Source organism: Hevea brasiliensis, chromosome 13 (assembly GCF_030052815.1).
Source record: "Hevea brasiliensis isolate MT/VB/25A 57/8 chromosome 13, ASM3005281v1, whole genome shotgun sequence".
Lineage (NCBI taxonomy): Eukaryota > Viridiplantae > Streptophyta > Magnoliopsida > Malpighiales > Euphorbiaceae > Hevea > Hevea brasiliensis.
Genome location: NC_079505.1, coordinates 9001943 through 9023926, shown reverse-complemented (window position 1 = coordinate 9023926; position 21984 = coordinate 9001943). Strand labels below are relative to the sequence as shown.

Genomic DNA, 21984 nt, shown 5'->3' with positions numbered 1-21984 from the left:
GCTTAAATAGGATTAAAAATCTATAAAATATTCGTGGTAGCTCAAAAAATTATGATTCTTTTTGCAATAGCCTAGTAATATTGCTAAGGACCGCGGGGCAAAGTTTTAGAATTTTTAGAGCTTGTTTAGGCAGTTTTTGCAAAAATGATCAATTATAATGACTAAATTGAAATTTTACATATTGTGATGAATGATTGATTTGATGGGTCCAGGAGGGGCTGTGTAATGTGATTGAATGGTGGATATATGAGTTGCGAATATAGAAGTGTGTTTTGAGCCCTTTTGCAGGTTGAGTAGGTCCTAGGTATAGGGGAGACTCTGCCGGATTTTCGGCACGACTTAGGACGTATTTGGTCTTTCTCTTGGTTTGTATTGAGTCTATTGTATTAAATAATTGTAATGTAATTGTCAGGTGAGCCGGGACAGCCTTCTTCCTCCGCCCAGCTGCCACAGTGACCGTTGTCAAGTCTGTGAGTAAAATATTAATTTTAATTTTAATTTCACTATTATTATATGTTCAAGCATGCCCATGCATCACTTATATGCATATATCTATGTAGATAAACTTTAGGCACGATTTATGTTGCATTCATAACTGTGAAAGTGCCATGTATGTTGTTGTGGTAATTTGGAGCAGTGTGCGTGCGTTGGCGTGCGTGTGATGTGGTGTGGACTATGGATAGGACGGGTAGTCACGGCTTGAGATCTTCGCTGGGACCCAATCCTTCGGGGGGTAGTCACGGCTTGAGTTCTTCGCTGGGACCCCCGATTTGATTTATTAAGCGAAAGTTCGGCTTGAGTTCTTCGCTGGCACCAGGTTGGATTTAAGAGAGCTGTATAGGGGATCAGCTCCCATATATTATGATTGATATCACTGGGTGTGTGAGTGCTCCAAATTACTTTTTTGATGTTATGATGTGAAAATATTATTGATGTTGCATTTCACTCTACAGGGTGCATTAGTTTTAGATAGTTATAGAGATTATGGTTAAAATTGATATTTTACTCTATGAGTCGAACGCTCACTCCTGTTCAATATTTTTCAGGCCACAGGAGGATATTTTTTGAGGTTAACCTGCTTTTCTCCCTCGCAGGTCGTTTATCAATATTTGTGTAATTCTATGAACTCCTAGAATTTTCGCATGTGTTAGAAACCTTCATTTAAATTGGGCTTGTAATATAAGTTCTTATTGTGGACCTGTAAAATTATTCTATGCATGTTTGATGGACTGGATGAGGGAGCTGAGCTCCCATTTATCTTTATGATGATATGAGTATGTGGAGGGTGAGTTGAGCTCCCCAATGGATTGTTTATTGTGTTTACAGGTCGGGTGAGTCAAAAACTCCCCGTTGAAAGGTCCACTTTATGGCCGGACTCTGTCCGGTTGGTTTCTTGAAATTTGGCCCAAATGGGCCTTAGAGTTGGGTTAATGAATAGTTAGGCTTACTACGGGCCTCGGGGGCTTTAGGCTGGCCCAGGTCCTAGTGCCGGTCCGGCCCATAGGTTGGGTCGTGACAGCAATATTGCTAAAGACCGCGGGGCAAAGTTTTAGAATTTTTAGAGCTTATTTGGGCAGTTTTTGCAAAAATGATCAATTATAAAGACTAAACTGTAATTTTACATATTGTGATTGAGGACTGTTTGGATGGGCCCAGGAGGGGCTGTGTGATGTGATTGAGTTGAGAATATATAGGTTGTGAATATAGAAGTGTGTTTTGAGCCCTTTTTGCAGGTTGGGGTAGGTCCTAGGTATAGGGGAAACTCTGTCGGATTTTCGGCACGACTTAGGACGTATTTGATCTTTTTCTTTGTTTGTATTGAGTCAAATTTATTAAATGGTTGTAATAAAATTGTCAGGTAAGCCGGGACAGCCTTCTTCCTCCGCCCAGCCACCACAATAACTGCTGTCAAGTCTGTAAGTAAAATATTAATTTTAATTGTAATTTCGATATTATTATATGTTCAAGCATGCCCATGCATCACTTATATGTATATATCTATGTAGTTAAACTCTAGGCACGTTTTATGTTGCATTCACAACTGTTAAAGTGCCATGGATGTTGTTGTGGTAATTTAGAGCAGTGTGCGTGCGTTGGCATGCGTGTGATATGGTGTGGACTATGGATAGGACGGGTAGACACGGCTTGAGATCTTCGCTGGGACCCGGTCCTTCGGGGTAGACACGGCTTGAGTTCTTCGCTGGGACCCCGATTTGGTTATTAAGTGGAAGTCCGAGCTGAGTTCTTCGCTAACTCAGGTTGGATTTAAGAGAGCTGTATAGGGGATCAGCTCCCATATATTATGATTGATATTACTGGGTGTGTGAGTGCTCTAAATTACCTTTTTGATGTCATGATGTGAAAATATTATTGATGTTACATTTCACTCTACAGGGTGCATTAGTTTTAGGTAGTTATAGAGATTATGGTTAAAATTGATATTTTACTCCCTGAGTCGAACGCTTACTCCTGTTCAATATTTTTCCAGGCCATAGGAGGATATTTTGAGGTTAACATGCTTTTCTCCCTCACAGGTCGTTTAATAATGTTTGTATAATTCTGTTAACTTCTAGAATTTTCGCATGTGTTAAAAGTATTTATTTGATTTGGGTCTGTAATATAATTATCATGTTGGACCTGTAAACGTATAATTATATGCTTGTTTGATGGACTGGATGAGGGAGCTGAGCTCCCATTTATTTTTATGACATTGAGTATGTGGAGGGTGAGCTGAGCTCCCCAATTGATTATATATTGTGTCTACAGGTCGGGTGAGTCAAAAACTCCCCGTTGGAAGGTCCATTTTATGGCCGGACTCTGTCCGATTGATTTCTTGAAATTGTGTCCAAATGGGCTTTAGAGTTGGGTTAAGGAATAATTAGGCTTACTACGGGCCTCAGGGGCTTTAGGTTGGCCCAGATCCTAGTACCGGTCCGGCCCATAGGTTGGGTCATGACAAATTAGCCTCACACAAATTGGAGTAACAAATTTCAGTTATACTCATTTGAATGGGCATGGGTCAAGCTGCCAGAATTGACCCTTACACATACATCATTCAACTTTAGTTTCTATTATTCAATCATATTCCAATTCACACCAATTGACCAATTTAAGCCTCAATTAGGTCAATTTGTATCAATTCACCAAATCCCAAAATTTTTTCCCAAATTCCCCATTGGTCAAGAACCCAAATTCACTCATTAGCACAATTCATTAAATCAAAGTATATAAAACACATTTACACATTCAATCAAGCTCGCTTACACCTTTAATTCAATCAAAGTCCATCAAATCCCTACCCAACTTCAACTTGGACGAAACTCATGGGTTCCATATAGGCATGATTTTTCTTGTTTTCCAAACAATTCTCACTCAATTATATGTCTAAGGATGAATTTAAAGAGAAATTTGAAAGGATCTTCACTAACCTCTTTGGTAGATTTTTCCAAAGCTCTACTTCTACAAATTTCTTCTTTCTTTTTGCTCCAATCCTCTTATCAAAGCTCAAACACAAGTTTTAAGTAAGGGATTTAGGTAATTCATGACAAAAATTAGGGTTTAGAAAAGCTTTAAATGAGTTTCAATGGAGGATTTGTGAGAGAATTGAGAGAAAGATGAGAGAGAGTGGACGGGTGGGAGAAGAAGAAAACGTAAAATGATTTTCTTTTTTTTTATTTGTCATTTTATGTTGAAAATTATCCCCACATTTCTAATTTAAAATTATAATTTATTATGAGATCGTCCTTACATCATGGATGATGTCATAAATTCCTTTTCCTATTTCATTTTCTTCCATAAACCTCTCCTCTTTTAATCTATTTTTAAAAATATTAATTTCCTATATTTAATTGGACATTTAGGCCAAAAGTTACCTCTAAGGGTGAATTGACCAAATTACCCTTTACCGGTCTAATCCATTTTTCCAATAGTATTAAATTGCTTTCAGAACTCTAGTTCAAATTTTTGAACTGGTTCTTGGTTCTTTTCTGTGGTTTTAACAATACTCTTAGCTTCGCAATAATTCTTAGGCCTGGGGTGCCATAAGATCCCACTCAAAAATAGGGCAGAGACTGACCTCACAGTCACTTCCTGTTTCGGTCACCCATCGCTGTGGCCTATGCTCATTTAACTTTTTATGTTTTGTTTTTTTTATTTGTATTTCATCTTCATTTAGTTGTTGTTATTTTTCATTCATGGCTTTTCTAGATGACTTAAATATGATTTTACACATCCCAACTGTCCAGGCAGGTACTGGTCACCGGAACAGTGGAATGTATGAAACTACTGAACATAGGGGTGTTACAGCTTCACATGATCAAACTAACTCAATCTCCCTTCTTTCAACTTATCCTCAATTGGCACCACTCCTACATTTTCTTTAATTCTCTCGTTATGGACTTTATCTAGTCTAGTATGTCCACTCATCCACCTTAACATTCTCATCTCCGCAACTCTTATCTTAGACACATATGACTCCTTCAGTGCCCAACACTCACTACCATATAACATAGCCGATTGTATAGCTGTACGGTAAAATCTTCCTTTCAACTTATTGAGAATCTTGTGATTACATAAAACTCTCATGGCACGTCTCCACTTTAACTATCCGGCTTTAATCCTATGATTAACATCTTCCTCACATCCCCCATCTACTCGAAGGACTAAGCCGAGATATTTAAAGTGATTACTTTGGGACAGTATCACTCCATCCAAACTAACTCTTTCTCTATCACCAGTTCGGCCTTCACTAAACTTGTAATGCATATATTCTGTCTTTGTTCTACTTAACTTAAAGCCCTTTGACTCTAGAGTACTTCTATAAAGCTCTAACTTTTTATTGACTCCTTCTTGCGTCTCATCTATCAGAACTATATCATCTGCAAACATCATGCACCGAGGGATACTTTTTTGTATATGTTTCGTTAATTCATCTAAAACTAATGTAAAAAGGTAAGGGCTTACAGCTGAACCTTGGTATAATCTAACAGAGATAAGAAAATCTCTTATGTTTTCTCTCACTGTGTGCACAATAGTTTTAAAGGATAAAGAGATAATTTTATTAATTATGTATAGGTAATTTTGAAAAAAAAAATGAGTGAAATTATGTTTACTAGCTGATTTGATGGTTTCAAAAACTTGACAAATCTCATAATTTTTAAACTATGAAAAACTTATGGAATGTCACCATTCTTTCCAAACAGAATTGAAAAATATACCCTATAATAATAAATCATGGCTTACTATGATCCAAACAAGGGGTTAGTTGTGGATGGAAATTAAAGAGGAAAAATAAAAAAATAAAAAAAATTATTATTTAAGTGTTTTATTAAAATAAAGGAATTAAAATTTTCCTTAGAATAGAATTATTTAATTTTTATAAGTTGTAATTTTGTTATTATATAATATTATTTAATTTTTTCTATTTTTTATGTCACTTTAAATTAAAAAAATATTTTAAATTAATAAAAAATTTATATATATATATATATATTTTTTTTTTTTGTTTATTTACTATATTTGAGAAATTTCATTTCTCTTTTGTGTTTTCTCTTCATTTTCCTCTAAACAAATAAAGGTTTAATGCATTTTTGAAAGTACAAACATGGACTCGTTGAGTAAATAAAAAAGTAAGAGGACTTAATTTTAAAAATGGATAATTTAAAAATCTGAAGATGTGCAATTGGGCTTGGGGATTGGACAGTGCAATAGCAGCAGAAGAAGAAATGGAGAAGGCAGAAGGGAGCAAGAAGACGTGCTGCAAAAGGAAGATAAGCAAATCTGAAACCTCTTCCATTACCATGAACATACCATCTTTTCTCTCATATACTGGCAACCTTCTGCAAGCATGGAAACCGACCTAACTCTCTTCTCAAAGTCCCTTAAATTCTCTTCCCCTTTTCATCCTCTCTTTGCTCCCCAATCTTCTCAGTCCTCTCTCTCTCTCTCTCTCTATATATATATATATATATATATTATACCTGTTTTATCTTAATTCACTAAAATTGTATCTTAGATAGCGGCGGTGTCCAGACACTGCTTGTTGGACCGCAAAGATTGTGGGGCCCGCTTCGCTATTGTCCTTGGAAATGAATGAACGAATTGCTTTGGATATTGAAATTGTGAAGTTTTTTTATCTCAGCTTTAAGGAGTTCCATTAGGAGAGTTTCAATGGCTGCGTGAAATGCTCTTCTGGATTTGTCTCCGTTGGAAGGCTGTGGTTATTGGAGTTCTCTGCTCTACAGAAGCTTATGTGAGTATTTTAATTATGCTTCTTCAATTGGGTGCTATTTCAGATACACCCCCAAAGTTGTGGTTAAAGAATGTTCTTCTGTTTTTTATGTCTGAATCAAGGAATTATTAGGAATGATGTGGCTGTCAAAACTCAAACATGTCCAGTTATGATTGTCAATTCTGTACTCTCATCAGTGCAGTATGAGTAGCTGCATTTGTTTAGTCTAGTTGGTTTGGATGTCCTTTTCTTGGCAAATGGATCGTTAGGCTCTGTTTGGATGAGGGTGAAGGAGGGGTAAAAAAAAGGTAAAGAGGAAAATTAACTTATATGCCCTGTTTGGAATGAGCTAAATTCATAGAGGGTATGTAAGCAAGGGTAAGCCCCTTGCCCCTCAAATCTCAATTTTCTTTACGCCCATTTGGGGTGCTAGGAGGGATAAGGAGGGCAGGGTAAGGAGGAGGAGGGGAGGGTAGGTGAGAGTTATGATTATTTTGTTTCTTGCATATTTATATTTAATCTTACTTCACCTCATTTGCAAATATGAGGAATATATATTTCCCTATTTACCTTTTCATTAATTCAGCCTTTTTAAAATATGATTTTTTTTATTATAATCTTCTTTATTTTTTCTTCTCCTTACCTTTCTTACCTTTCCATTTATTAACCTTCCTTCACCCTATCCAAACAAAGCCTATCCTGGTTGACCTTCATGTATTTAGAATGCTATGGACCATATCCTTTGATCCTTTCTTACCTTTCCATTGAGGACCATATCCTTGTTGACCTTCATGTTTTTAGAATGCTATGGTTAACGCATGAGAAATTGCCTACCCTACTCAATCCACTGAACTTTTGTTAAGCATTTAGAAATTGAAGTTTTGCCAATAAGCATCCCACATGTGGATGAGTGGTAAATTGCAGAAGAAGCAAAAGAAAGTTATGAGCAGTAGGACGTTGCTGTTTGTATCACTTAATTCATAGGAGGGTCAGTATTTCTGTCTGCTTCATTATCAAAAAAATGCTTATATGTTTATTAAATTCACAGGCGGGAAAATATATTTGTAGCATGGTTTCCAAATCTTCTCCTTCCTACCTTGTTTCAGGTCCTCTCTCTCTATCCTCATCAGTTGGCTCTTGTGTTTCTCTATTTGCTTATTTTTATTTTGAACAACAATACTGGAAACCTTTCAGGTAACTGTAGCATCTTAGATAGGCAAGAGAAGACTATGAGTTTTTGTCTTAGAATATAGCACATATTTATCCCAAAAAAAAAAAGTATCCAATGAAGTTTAATTGATTGTCATTTTAGTACCTTTTTTCTGCTAATATTATTAAACCATATTTATTTGATGCTCATGTAGCATAAACAACAATTATGCTTTAATATTATTCATAATGACTCTTATATGGATAGCCACATGATCAGGGGTGAGCAAGAAATTTTTTTATAGGGGGCCAATATTTATAGATATAGAACATAATATCATTTTCTTAAAACAAAATTTTATATATCCAATGATCAATTCATTAAATTGTGAGCAGTTAGATTTCTTTTTCTATAAAAATGTAAATCAAGAGGAGCATGTATATATATATATATATATATAAAATTTTAAGTTTTATAATTGATCATGGTATTTATTTAAATATAATATAATAAATTAAATATATAATGTTATTTATTAAATTATATCATATTATAGTAAAGATAATAGTTATCATATTGAACAATTATGATTACATAAATAAATCAATAGAAAAATATAAAGAGTGAGCAAAACTAACATTGATACTAAAAAAAAATATAGGACAACCTTTCTATCTCATTGATCTTATAATCTAGCATTGATGGTGAAAGAAGCAGCAGTTTATGCATGTGAAGCTGCAGGAATACCAAAAGCCAAAGTTGGAGGCTTAATGGCTTCTTAATAAGGTGATAAATCCTCCAATTGGAAGCAAAATTTATATTTATTGATTAGGTTAGTCCAGTTAATGTTTATTAGACTAAAGTTTCTATACTGGAGTGCCAATGGCTTAAGCATGTAATTTCTTGAATGAATGTCTATCCCTTGTGTTTGGATTTCTTGAACATTTGATGGTGAAATATTCTGTTCTACTATAATAACTTAATGTCCATTAGGATTGGATTTATTCAGGTTCCTTTCTCTTCAACATTGGTTTATTTGTGCACTAAGGACAACAGAAGTGTAGCTTCTGTCAGGATAGAATTTAAAGAAGATAGACACCCTATCAATTTTTCATGATACAATATCTTTATTCTGTAACTAACATCTGCAACCTTGAGCAACCGGAAAAGGTCCCAAGGAATCTGTCTGAAGCTTTCTTTGTATTTTTGAAGAAGCTGTGGACAAAAGTACTTAGTCAAATGCTACTTTGTAACCCTTTGATATCTATTCCAGAGAGACACTTATGTATAGCCAATATTACAATTAACTATCTGTCAGAAGGCATTTTTAGGCCTTCAACTACTGCCATCCAATTTGCTCCTTTGCCATCTCTTTTGGTCCAAAGAAAGATTTTTGGTTGGAGTGAGGATAGTTTTAAAACTTTCATGTGACTTTACTGAGAGGCATCACCGTTTATTGTGAGAAGGCCCTCAACATCTATAGTTGAGGAGGATGACATTTTTAGTTTATTTGCAGAATCTCTGAACTATAAAGAATCATCTTATTCATTTCTTTCTCCTATGTTTCAGAGTTTCATTTCTTGTCTGTCTATTACTTCAGATGAATTAGACATCTTAAATTTCCTGGAGGGGGTAAGAAATGAATTGGGCATACCTATAATATATCAGTAGGATTTATGGGCATTAAGAACAGAGAAACAATAAAAAAGTAAGATGCATTTCTTCCTGAGAATTTAGATCCATTTTGCATTAGGATTTCCATTTTTTCCTCTATTGATGATATTATGAAGTGTGAAGAAGCATTCAAAGAGGGTTATACACATGCAGATGATTTTGGCTCTGGTGTACTTGCAAGATTATCCTTTCACTTCGCTTTTGTAATTGAGTGGAACCTACTTTTGAGTAAGTAAAATCTTATTAATTTCCTTTTTTTCCTTTCTTTTTCCTATTCTTTTGTAACGTTAGGTTGATGCCACAAAAATAGTGGAGTATAGTGCATCTTGGCTCACCAAAAGAATTTCAATACGATATCTTCTTCCTTACAGGAAATGCATATATGGCCACTCAAATTGCCAGTAAATAGTCTGCTGATTTTATTGGTTGATTGATAATAGGCAACTGTATTTAATGCACACTGATCCTAGTAGTTATCTTTGGCTGAGATTCTGCCAAGGCAATTGATCCATGTGAGATGTCTAACAATCTTATTTGTTAAAAAGACAAATTGATACATCACTGTGTTGGGCCACTCAATCAATGGAATTTGTTTCTTTGTAAAATGTGAGATGCCCCATGAACTGCAGCCAGTATTCTCAAGACCTGTAGCTGCTTTTAATCTTATTCTTGCTTTTATATTTTTAATTTATAATGATTGAGGTGAATATAAAAGAATTTAGAACATGAAACTTTCATGGATTCCGCTTTTCCAAACTTCCCATTTGCTTCACTTTATTTGCAATATATGTTTCTGTCATTCTCAGGGTTTTGTAATACCCACAACTACATACATGCGTTGAAGTACAAGCGGTGTGTCTGTTATATGGTGGTTTATTGTCTGCTGACATTTGTTTTGTTTGCTTTATGATCATCAGCATCTCCCCTTGTGTCTTCCTTATATGACTTTTGGCTTTTTGTATTTTCTATTCAATTCTATTTTCACTGTTTCTTATTTTCCTTAATTAGCTCAAAAAATGTTTGTAGTTAGTGCATCAATTTCATCTCAATGCATTTTGGATCTCCTTAACGTAGATTCAAAAATCTTTTGGCAGATTGTAGCTAAAGCTAACACTCAAATCACATGCTTACTGACCTATGATCTGGACAAAAATTGTGTAATGAAGGAGTCTTGTCTGTGAGACATGGAGCATGGCTTTGGGCCAATGTCTCTAAAAAAGCTGACTCATGGGCATGCCTTTAAAATATTCAGATCTGTTTGGCATTGTAATTCCACCTGTCTTTTTATTTTAATTTTTAAATTTTTTGTGGGGGATGCGAAATTGCCTTCTTACTTGCTTTTGAGAAAAGCAACAAATTGAGGCTCTTCTGAAAAGTAGGCCAAACCTGCTTTATGAAATGAAGATGTCAATTCCAAAAGCATCTTGCGCCACCAGTCATGAGTCACAAAAAGCAGCTAGTCTTGTGTCAATTATCATCTAAATGATATTGGTTGGCACTAATGTGCTCTTGAGTTTACTTTGAACAATTGAAATATCATAGTTCTCTATGTTACAATGCATTTAGTAGAACTTTGCTTGGTTAAATTGAGCTGAGATTTGTATAGTTTCAGTGAAGATTTACTTACTCTTATTTGTTTTGTTATTCTTGAAAATACTCCATTAGTGCACTTAATATGCATTAGAGTTTAACTTGGTAATACCTGTGTGCTATCATTGATAAAACCTGCAATTTGTGACATTTATAATCTGACCATATAGTGGAATTTGCTAAGTTCCACAATTTACCAAGATGTTAAAACTGACATTCCAAAATGGTTGGGAATGAGAATTAAATGACATGGAATGACATGGTTAATACAATTTTATTGAAATGAAATACACATTGGTGAGAGTTGTTAAAAGAGAGGGTTACCTCCTTTTGTGTAGCTTACCAATTGTTATTTAGCTTGTTAGGCCTCCTTTGAATTAAAAAGAAAAAGCCAAAAAAAAAAAAAAAGAAAGACATTGGTTAACTTCAGATTCAAAGATACATTGAAAGAGTATTTCTCACACGCTCTTTGCTGTATTTTACTTGAATACATGTGGGCAGGATTTGCACATGTTGCACTTCAACGTTGGAGCCAGACCAGAGAAAAGGCCAATCATGCTTTGGTTGAGCCATTTTCTGGTCTTTTTAACGTGATTACTGTGAATCTGTTCCATGCTATGATTGAGTTAATGGGTGCTTTTGATCCTACCTTCAGGAAGGCGTGCTTTGCTGGAGCAACCTCTTTGCCATTTGGAAAGGAAGAATTGGCTTTATTTTAACCAGAAAACCATTTTCAATTATCTGATCAATAAAATTATTATGGAATCTGGGTTCTTGGAAGCCCTTAGGACGGATGGTGGAAGTGGCTATTGAAAAGAAAGATCCTTTTCAAAGGATGAGGTGACTTCATCTTCTTAATAATGAGAGAGAAACCATCAAGGACATGACCAGAATACACCTCGCATGGAAATTGAAAATTTTTTTTCCGGTATATGTTCAGCACCAAGACCTGTAAGAAGCTGTATTCTTGCAAATTAAACTTGTCAGTGGAGAATTAGAATATGGGGGGGATGAGTATCAAGACAATTCCTTGTGACACAGATTCAGGTAGATAAAGAATTTCTTAGTAAAGAATAAAGAGATTCATTCAAACTTTTTCTCTTGGCCATTCCTGTGGAGCGGCAACATTCTCTCTTCTCTCATGGATCTCCTTCCCGTAAGAAAGGAGAAGAAACAGAAAAGATGAAAAAATATAGAGCAGTTGTAAGGAGATAGAATGAAGCTAGAAGCGAAAACTGTAGCTGAATCGATCAAGGATTTAAGTATCCCTGAGATAAAAGAGGCTGTGCAGGAACAAAAGCTTATAAAGATGAGTACCGCAATCAGAGAGAGTCTCAAATCAATTGTTAGTTGATAGGCTGGGTCTGGGGAAACACGTCTGAGCCCATATCGACACCATGCCATGCCAAAATCCAAAAAACTTTCTTTATCATTTCTATCTACATATATGTTTACTCCCTCGTCTATGTAGAGAGCATTTTTCACTTTTGTAAACTTAAGTTTCGTTTGATAAGACGTTGGATAAGTCATATTGAAATAGAACAATTTATTATATTATATTTTTTTAATGTCTCATATTGAACTAGACATTTTAGATTTAGTATGACTTACCCACTAGACAGGTCCAAATCCACCTATTCCAAGAAGATTAGTAGGATGAAAATTTTTAGTTGCCTTCTTCAATGTGTGCAGGTCAAAATAGCTTATGGTCAGAAGGTACCACTCCAACAAATCAGCAGAAGCTGCATTAAGGTATAAAAAATTTCAACTTTACATGGCTTATTATGTTAAACACTCAATTGTATTACCTTTCTGCCTTTTATTTCTTCTTAGTACAAACTTCGTTCTCTTTAAAGGTTTAACAAATTTCCAAAACAATATGTTAAGGATCAGCAATGTAATGAGAACAATCATCCCTCCAAAAGAAGAATACAATGAAGGTTTCATTTGTTTTATAAAAAATATTTTTCGTATTTTTTTTGTGTTTAGCATTCTTAATAAATAAATCAATAGAAAAGAGATTATTTTTTAAATTTTGATAATTTTATTAAAATATAAAATTACTTATATATACATGATATAAATATATAATTAATTTAATATTATAATTAAATAATTAAAAATATTTTTATGAAAAAATATTTTAAAAAAATAATTTTCATAAAAAATACCAGTCATTTTTTATAGAAACAAATTCAATCAAAGATTTGTGGTGGAGATGTCGAGCTCTGCATCCGAAGCTTGGCTGGATGTGGAGAGATCACTGCATGCGTTTGATTATTTACATTGCAGTGGTCATTTAAAGGAACATTAATCACCATATAAATTGAGCCAAATCACAGACATATTCCACTTCCACCCCAAGCAACATTCATCTCCCATAAGCTTTCCCCATTCAAATATCGTGTATAGAAAGTCTAAGAATGGCTCTAGTACCCGCTTTGTATGATTTGGCTTTCAATACATTCATATTAGTTGAGATTATCAGTGTTTTACCTTAGATTTCTCTACTTCAATTGATTAATTAAACACCCAAATTTTGTTTAGCTTTTAGAGTATTAAATTGTTATTTGAGTTAATTTTATTATCCATAACAAAAATATATTTTGTTTCGCTTCCTTATTACGAAATTTAAATTTTCTTAAATTAATTTTGATATTTAGTTATAATTTATGGTGGAAAAAATTTTAAAAAATAAATTTTGGAATATTAAATCTATTTTTTAAAAATTTATTTATTATCTACGATAAAAAAGTATCGACTTTTTTCTTTAATAAAATTTAAATTTACTTACATCAATTTTAAATTTTAGATATAATTACTCTAATTTTAAAAATTTAGTCTTTTTTTTATTTTTTTCGTTTGATTTATTAAGAAAGCTAGTCCATCCTCCAATGGCATTTACATTCCTGTAGAATATAGATACTGACAGATGCTGTGCAATCGGTACTTTTGTCCCTTGAACGTTAAGAGCTCCTTCAGACCCAAACCCCGTCTCATCATCCGATCAATATTGGGTATCTCTCACTCTCAGACAATGGAATTGGACGAAAACAACAAATACAAGAGCTCTCTGGATTTTCTCACTCAAAAACCCTACACTCCTCCTTCCTGGGCTTCCCATCTCAATCCCATTCCTCCTCACCGCTTCTCTCTTGGTCATCTTCCTACTCCTATTCATCCATGGAAGCTTCCTAATTTGCCCAATGGCACTGAGCTTTGGTTGAAGGTAATACATGACGGATTTTTATTTTAGTTTTAATTTTATCAACTTTTGATATATTTCTCTTGATTTTATATAGCGCGATGATCTATCGGGCATGCAATTGAGTGGTAACAAAGTCAGAAAGTTGGAATTTTTGATGGCCGATGCAGTGGCTAATGGCGCTGACTGTATCATTACCATTGGAGGCATTCAGAGCAACCACTGCCGTGCCACTGCTGTTGCTGCCAAGTACCTTAATCTTGACTGTTATCTTATACTTCGCACTTCCAAGGTCATTTCTTCTACCATTTTTTTTTTTCACGTCTATTGTTTATTATTTATATATTTATTTATGGGTCGTTAAAGTGAAACCTATTCCCACTTGCAAATTAAGGCTTGTTTTACCATTTGAACCAACCCCAGTTGGTATTTGTTATCATTATTGTTTCCGTTGTTTTTTTGAGAATTTTTTTGGATGAGTTGCAGGTTCTTGTGGATCAAGATCCTGGATTGACGGGCAATCTCTTGGTTGAACGTCTGATTGGAGCTCATGTTCAACTTATTTCAAAAGAAGAATATGCACAAATTGGGAGTGTGGTTTGTCGTTGCTCCTTAATTTACCACTTATTCTGCATGCAAGCATTTCATATTATCATCATGTGCCTCTACTTGGCTTTTCTGTGAGCTTTGTGTTTTTCTTTTGCTGCCATTACCTTCTGAACCTTGATATATCAATGAGCTATTTGCATTGCTGCCTTGTAACCCAGGCCACATTTTAATTTTGATAGTTGACTTTTATTTTATTTATTTCTGGTATCAAAGTGCTTAGGGGGATACAAGGTGATGATGCTAGGTTTCATATTTCAGTGTCAGAGGTCAGTTGTAATTTGAGCAGTGTTGTTAAGATGAGATTTTTCAGAAGATATTGGAGTAAAGTGTTTTTCTATCTCTATTATTTTGCAGGCAATTTTAACCTTTTTTCGGTTGTGCACATGCCTGAGTCTGTATTTCTTGTGCTTTAATTCTTTTCTTTGTTCTGTTCAACTCTCTGATTGCTGGTGCTGAGCATCACTCCATTAAATCAGTTCATCTGTTGCTAAATCTTTGTTCCATTAAACTTTCATATAACCTTGGTTTGGAATTGAGGATCATCAGCTAGAGCTTTTAATGGAACCAATTTAATTGATGTTCAACAGGATGATAAACTCTTATTTTTGGCAGTTCATTTTTTCTGTTGGTTTCTATTGTATTTTTCCTTATCTTTTTCGAAGGGATCTTTTATCTTGCTCTCTTCCTAGTAATTTCTTTCTTCAGCTTGTTTAACCTACTTTCTGATCCTTGTGTTGTATAAATTTTCTAGCCTTAGAGGTTATACTGTTATTCATGATACCATTCATTGCAACAATTACCCTTCTCTATAATTGTACTCATGGAAGGCATACTTGAGGCACAAACTGCTTAAGTCAAGTGGGAAGCACACACATAGGCTTGCCTTGATAATATTTAATTTTACATCTGTTTTTCTTTTCTTTCTTAAAATGTCACTTCATCTAGAATTCTCTACCATTGCTTCCGCTATGTTTGTGAGCTTGCTATTCTTTCATGCATAACAAATCAAATTAAAACAATAAAAGAAAGAAGCCTGTAATAGACAAGAAATTGAGAACATTCTACACAAAGGGGAGGAAAAGAACTGCTGTTAGGGTTTCTCTGCACAGAAACAGGTCCATTAGCTCTCTCTCTCTCTCTATATTGTTCTGCTTCACTACTCTTCTTTGCTCGATCAATTTTCCTTTTCTTTTCTTCTAGCTCCTCATGGTTCTCTTCACATCTTTGTCTTTCCCTTTTTCTTCCTTCCCTGTCTATTATTCTGCTTCACATAATCCAAAAAAATAATTACCTGAGACTCCCTTATCTACATTCTATCTTTTCTGCTTCTCAGTCCTCATTTTTCTTATTCTTTTCATGCCTGTTGTTCTCCTCCTTTTCTAGATGCCTCTTAGTCTCATTTTTCTCATTGTTTGCGCCAAATTTTTCTACAAGAACCTGCTGCAAACTATTCTAGCTTGCATGATGAGTAGTTGTCTTGGAGATGTTTTAAGGATTGTTGCTATTTACTAGGAATGTAAGATCATAGTTTTAAGATTTTCTTTAACATCCTTTTTTTTCCCTAAAAATATCGATATTGAGATTCTAATTATATTATGTTATGAGTGTAACTATTTTTCTTATATGCATTAGTCATCTTTTTGTGTGCTTGTGCATGTGTGTGTAACTTATCTCTCTTAGTTATGTGTTTTTTGCCTTGCATCTAGGCTTTATGATCCTTTGAACCTTGTTACACCTTTTTCCTTTAATAAAATATGCTTGTAAGTGAAGTTTGTAGTCATATTCAAAGCCATTTATGAAGAAGGATATTTAAAGAGAGTAAGATATTTTTTGCTTAGACCTCCTCTATTATTAGATGAGATTGTACCCCACTAACCCCATGTTTGGATATGGGGAAAGTGGTAGGGAAGCAAAATAAGTTGTGGAAAATAAGGGAGAATTCTCACTTTCCTTTGTTTGGAAAGGGAAGGGAAAATAGGAGGAAGGAAAATAATAATTATTTTACCCTATTTATTTTCTCTCCAATCGGGAGAGAAAATAATAAAAGAGGAGGAATTGTGCATTGAAATTTGTGCAATTATATATATAGTATTTATTTAATTTTTTATTTGTGTGCTTATTAAGTAAAATGGTAAATACAATTTATAAAGTATGGGTAAAATAGTAATTTTAACTATTTTTTCTTTCACTCATTCTCTTTTCAAGCAAGGGAAAATAAATTTATTTTCCTTTCATCCAAACACAAAAGGAGAAACTAAAGGAGATAAAATAAAAATATTTTTCCTTATGTTATTTCCTTCCCTTCCCATAAATTATCCAAACAGAGCGTAAATGATGGTCACATTCCTCACACCTGAATGAATATTTTCTTATCTTGTTTGGGACTTGACAATGTGTTGTTTTGACAAGAAAGAGACATGCAATTATACGCTATATTTTGTTCTTTGAACTTTGTTTCAGAGGTGCACGTGACTGTACTCCCAGATTATGATTTTTGGGGGTTGCAGAATGTGAAATACTTTTTTTAGAATGTAACACATTGTATGTATCCATCATTTAGCTTATTTTCAAGCTCTGTAAACTGTTATTTTCCTTTGCTTTGAAGTAGTCTCTAACATTCCATTTAAATGGTTACATTAAAATTATGGTTGTCAAATGTTTTGGATGGTTCTACCAATATTTTATTTCACAAATTCTGTTGTGTTTCTCCCCATGCAACCTCCCTCCCTTTATTCACTTGAATTGGTACCTGCATGTGTTTTTAGATCATATTTAATTGATAGGTTTCATTGTCTTTGGTCAACCTTTGTTGTCAGACTCTCACTAATATCTTAAAAGAAAAGTTGCTGAAGGAAGGGAGAAAACCATATGTTATTCCCGTTGGTGGATCAAACCCCATAGGAACTTGGTGAGTTCAGGTGAATAATTTATATCTTGTTTGATATGTCAGTTTTAGGTTTGCAATTACATTATTGATCCTCATAAACTGATCAGTATTTCATCATGTGAGACTGGTTAAGCTGTATTCTATATCAATCCTCTGGAGTGTCTCAAAATATTTCTGATGCAAGGATCCAAAATGCTCCAAAACAAAAATACATTTACCAAGTCAACAAAAATCAGCTTTTTTATGTGACTCTGAAATCCTTTTAATTATCTGATGTATAAATAGAGTTGCCGAGGTGATATTTTCAGGTTGCAATTCTATTCTTTAATCAAGCCATTGGAAAGAATGTTGAAATTTGATTTGGAAATGATGAACAATGGTAGGAGAAAGTACTAACATTCTTGTAGAGGGAAAGAAATCCTCAGATTTGAGGGTTGGTGGAAAATTGTGTTTAGATTCAAAGATTTGAGGTAGTTAAGTAAGAGGAAAAGAGATACATAGCAAAAAGTGAAGAGAGGTGGGTTTAGTTGTGTTGCATTTTGTTTTTGTTTATCACAATATCTAATATTAGGGAGAAGAAGGGAAAAAGCTACAGAGAAATATTTGGAAAGATGGAATAGAGAGGAAAACATACTGAGCAACTTGCAAAGGCAAGTTTATAGGCTTAGAGTTCAGAGCACAGAGCCTTTCCCATTCCACTTCCTTTATCAAGGATCCAACTGCTAAAGGCAAGGTACCTTGCACTAGTTGCACTTATGTAGCATCCATTTTCAGTACTAAATAATCTAACATTTATAATAAAAAAAATGTTGAAATATAGAATGAATTGATATAAATTAATATAAACATAGGCAAGGCCTCACTGCAGTCATTGCTGTGTCACTGCCACTTTCTCTTCCTTCTCTTCATTTTTCTCTCCTTCCTTCGCAATTATTAAGAGCAGTGTATCTCTGCAGTCCTCTGAAAGCACTCAACTATTTAGCAAAGCGGTTGATGTAACTACTTTAGTTGTGTACTGTTTTAGACTCTTACATATTATTGTACTGATCTCTTATAGCTGATTATGACAATTCATTCATCAAAATAAATATGGGACATTTCCATCAAGGGGGTTGTAATTCACTCCCTCTTCATAATAGCCACTTGAAGAGATTGGCTCATCTTCATATGGCCTTAACTGAAAGTCTACCAACATTCAATTGCTTCCTCTGATGTTGGCCAACTTCAGAAAATGTTGATCAATAATTGCATCTATATTATCTGTCATTGTAGAGAACAAATACAAGAAGTATGCAAGAAGTTTGGTACGTAATGGAAGGAGATAGGTCTGCTATTCCTTCAACAAGTTTGGGCCATGACCCTAGATTCACCCCTGTAGAGAAGGAAAGAGTTGATTATACTACTTTTTCTTCTCTCAATGGGAAAGGTTTCCCTAATAATGTATTGGGCATTTCTTCGTGAAATACTTTCCTGATATGGCCTTTTCTTCAAGCTTGATTGGCTAGGCCTTTTCTTCAATTTTATTTTCATATCTGCTCAAGCCAAGTCAAAAACCACCCTTTTAGGGAAATTTATTATGTATGTGTGTGCTTTTGTACTGTGCACCTTGCTTCTTTTGTTATTTTTTAAGATCAAAGTTCTCTAGTTTTTTATTTGCTAGTTTATTTTAATTGTTTTGTCTTTTCTATATCATTATATTAATAATCTAATTTATATGTTTGAATTCCATTCAGGGGTTATATTGAAGCAATAAGGGAAATTGAGCAACAAGTTCAGGCTAGTTCTGGCAGATTAAAATTTGATGATATTGTTGTAGCATGTGGCAGGTTCTTATCTACACTGTCTCTTAAATTTTGAAAGTATGCTGTTTCTTTTCTATTTCCTTCCTCTATCTTGGATGTCAGCAAGTTATATTTCTAGGATGGACTTTGAGTAATTTAAATACTAAGAATAGGTAGAACTCAAATACACAATTAGTAGCAGATTTTCAGATCTGATTGCTGTGAATATAAGGAATAAGGTAAAATCTTCTACGCTTCAGAGAGGCATAACTGCTGAAACTTTTATTGATTGAAATTTGAAATTTGAAATGCACAATACGCACTTTAAGACCAAGAAAAGTTGAAAATTGAGACTTGAACATCATAAATCACAAGTCTTTCCTACTTCCCTTGAGAATTAGTAAAGAGAGAATTTAAATTCATATTGTTACCCCTAGTGTTCTCATTTAGGTGGGAAGATGAACCTCTTGAAATTGATGGTTAAACACCGCTTGACTTACTTCTTTTTCTTTTGTTAATTTGAAAAAGGGATTCCTAGTGAGAGGCTTTAAACTCTCATATTGAGAGATATTACTCTATTGATACAAGTTAATAATTTAACCATGATGATTTTGATGTCTTGCACATGAATTTATTGAATGAGATCTAAGTTTATGTATGACATATGGACTTCAACTACTTATGAATGTCGGATAACAATCATGGCATTTAGTCATCAGAATGTTATCAATCTATACGTATAATGCAGAAAGAATCCCTTTCCAGCAAATTATAAAATTAATATTGTAATTTTTTTGGGTGTTGATTCCAGTGGAGGAACGATTGCTGGTCTGTCACTAGGATCATGTTTCGGTGCTTTGAAGGCAAAAGTATGTCTTCTGTTTTTCAAAATTCAGTTTCTGTCTTTTACATGTCAATTAACTCTACTCCCATATTCTTATATTATAGGTTCATGCGTTCTCTGTCTGTGATGACCCTGATTACTTTTATGACTTTGTTCAAGCCCTTATTGAGGGACTCAAAGCAGGCGTTAACTCACGTGACATTGTACACATTCAAAATGTGAGTGTTTCATCACACTAGCAGAGAATCCTTTGTTTATCTCCCCTTTTGGTGTCATGATATTGGTATGTCAAAATACTGTAATGCTAAGTTAGAGTCCGCATGTTGTTGCATTGTTGCACATAGATGATGGATGGAGATCGTGCTACTAGAGCAGACAGATTGTGGCTCACTGAGCCATAGACATATCCATGAAAGAGAGCTGCTTGCCTTTTCGCTCTTAGAGAGAGAGAGAGAGAGAGACTGCAAGTTTGAATTGTGTTCAATTTGTGCATGTCATTGCATTCCTACACCTGTAAGACGATATTTATGTGTTGACATTGTGCTTTAAAATCATCTAGTTTCTCTGTCTAAGAAATTTATGGTTGAAATGGTTAATTCAATTATCATTCCATTTTGTTAAACTTCAGGAGTGAAAGTTTTAATCATGTTGCAGAAGTTCCATGGATTGTGATCATCCAATAAACCACTGGCATGCTTAGTATAATGCTTCCATGGAATGTGTCTGCAATTGATTTTGACTATGGAACATGAAGTAATCCTATTCTTGTCCGTCATTTTCTTACCTCCTGTAGGCCAAAGGTCTGGGCTATGCAATGAATGCCTCTGATGAGCTTCAGTTTGTCCAGGAAGTTGCTACAGCTACTGGCGTTGTTCTAGATCCTGTTTACAGGTAGGGTAGCACATTCTATCATAACTCGCAAGTTTTTCCGTCACATTCCTGTAATTCATTCTGCAATAGTTAGCATGATTTTGTATCGTACTGTGACAAGTCAATTGAGGTTGTGAATGCTGAATGGTTAGTCATCTATGCGATACAATCCAAGGTATTAGCATTAACAAGGACCATTACTGGTATCTGGTAGCCTACTAGAAGAGAGAATGTAATGGTTAAATGGCTGACGTCAAATTTAATCTAGATACTTAGCATGGTCGTGATTTTAACACCAAATCAGCTAGGCATTCATTTTCTTGATCATAAAGTCTGAAAGTCCCCTTGAGTTAACAGTTAGTTTAATCTTTGTAGTGGGAAAGCAGCTTATGGAATGATGAAAGACATGAAAGAGAATCCAAAGAAGTGGGAGGGAAGAAAGATCCTATTCATACACACCGGTGGGCTTCTTGGATTGTATGACAAGGTCGACCAGATGGCTTCATTGGTGAAAAACTGGTCTCGAATGGATGTTGATGAGTCAGTTCCAAGGAACGATGGAATTGGAAAAATGTTCTAGAGAAAGAAAGCCAGCTTTGTATATAATACTATCTTGTCTCTTATTGGTGCATTAAAACTATGTGCTTATTTTTATCTATTCTCTGGTTCATCATAAGATTGTATCTATATAAATATAATATAATAAAGCTGGTTTTCAAAATAATTTCACGTGAAGCGACGAGTAGCATTTTATTCATTTTCCACCTCTCTCTCTCTCTCTCTCTCTCTCTCTCTCTCTCTATATATATATATATATATATATATATATTTTCATTTATCCATTGTGTCCCTCGTCAATCCCCATCTCATTTATCCTCTTAATATTTTAGTGCTCTTCCTCCTTATTCGATGTACTATTTAACATCAATATAATTTATCTTGTGTTTTTTGGAGTCGATCATCTATTATAAATTAAAATTAAATGTTATGTGAAACTAATTACTAACCAAAATACAAATCTATAAGTCAAATTTTTATTGCTCATTATAATTGTGAAATCCACATAATTTCTTATGATGAAAAGAAATTCTAGAAAATAGTTATATTATAATTGACACTAGAAAACTAAGAATCATAGTAATTAG

General features: G+C 34.3%; 1 protein-coding gene and 1 long non-coding RNA gene across 3 annotated transcripts; both read left to right on the top strand.

The window, feature by feature from the left end:
* The first annotated feature begins 5641 nt into the window (after positions 1 to 5641).
* On the top strand, positions 5642 to 9200 carry LOC131171808 (uncharacterized). Of its 2 annotated transcripts, none has more exons than XR_009142456.1 (3): positions 5642 to 7335; positions 8076 to 8165; positions 8980 to 9200. It is a non-coding gene; the product is annotated as an uncharacterized LOC131171808 (long non-coding RNA). The 2 variants fall into 2 exon arrangements; XR_009142457.1 differs by having other exon boundaries at positions 8949 to 9200.
* A 3140-nt stretch (positions 9201 to 12340) lies between these two features.
* LOC110642365 (bifunctional D-cysteine desulfhydrase/1-aminocyclopropane-1-carboxylate deaminase, mitochondrial) lies at positions 12341 to 21596 on the top strand. Its single transcript, XM_058131758.1, has 10 exons — positions 12341 to 12395; positions 13559 to 13872; positions 13946 to 14140; positions 14335 to 14445; positions 17274 to 17365; positions 19078 to 19170; positions 19937 to 19994; positions 20074 to 20187; positions 20763 to 20860; positions 21215 to 21596. The coding sequence occupies exons 2-10, from the start codon at positions 13576 to 13578 to the stop codon at positions 21417 to 21419; spliced, it is 1263 nt and encodes a 420-aa protein (XP_057987741.1). The 5' UTR covers positions 12341 to 12395; positions 13559 to 13575; the 3' UTR covers positions 21420 to 21596.
* The last annotated feature ends 388 nt before the right edge of the window (positions 21597 to 21984 follow it).

What these genes read in the sequence shown, in the direction of transcription:
- LOC110642365 (XM_058131758.1), top strand. Translation starts at nt 13,576, where the DNA reads ATGCTGTGCAATCGGTACTTTTGTCCCTTGAACGTTAAGAGCTCCTTC. An exon ending in ATTGTTGTAGCATGTGGCAG is followed by an intron (nt 19,171 to 19,936) that starts GTTCTTATCTAC and finishes TGTTGATTCCAG; the next exon opens with TGGAGGAACGATTGCTGGTC. An exon ending in TCGGTGCTTTGAAGGCAAAA is followed by an intron (nt 19,995 to 20,073) that starts GTATGTCTTCTG and finishes CTTATATTATAG; the next exon opens with GTTCATGCGTTCTCTGTCTG.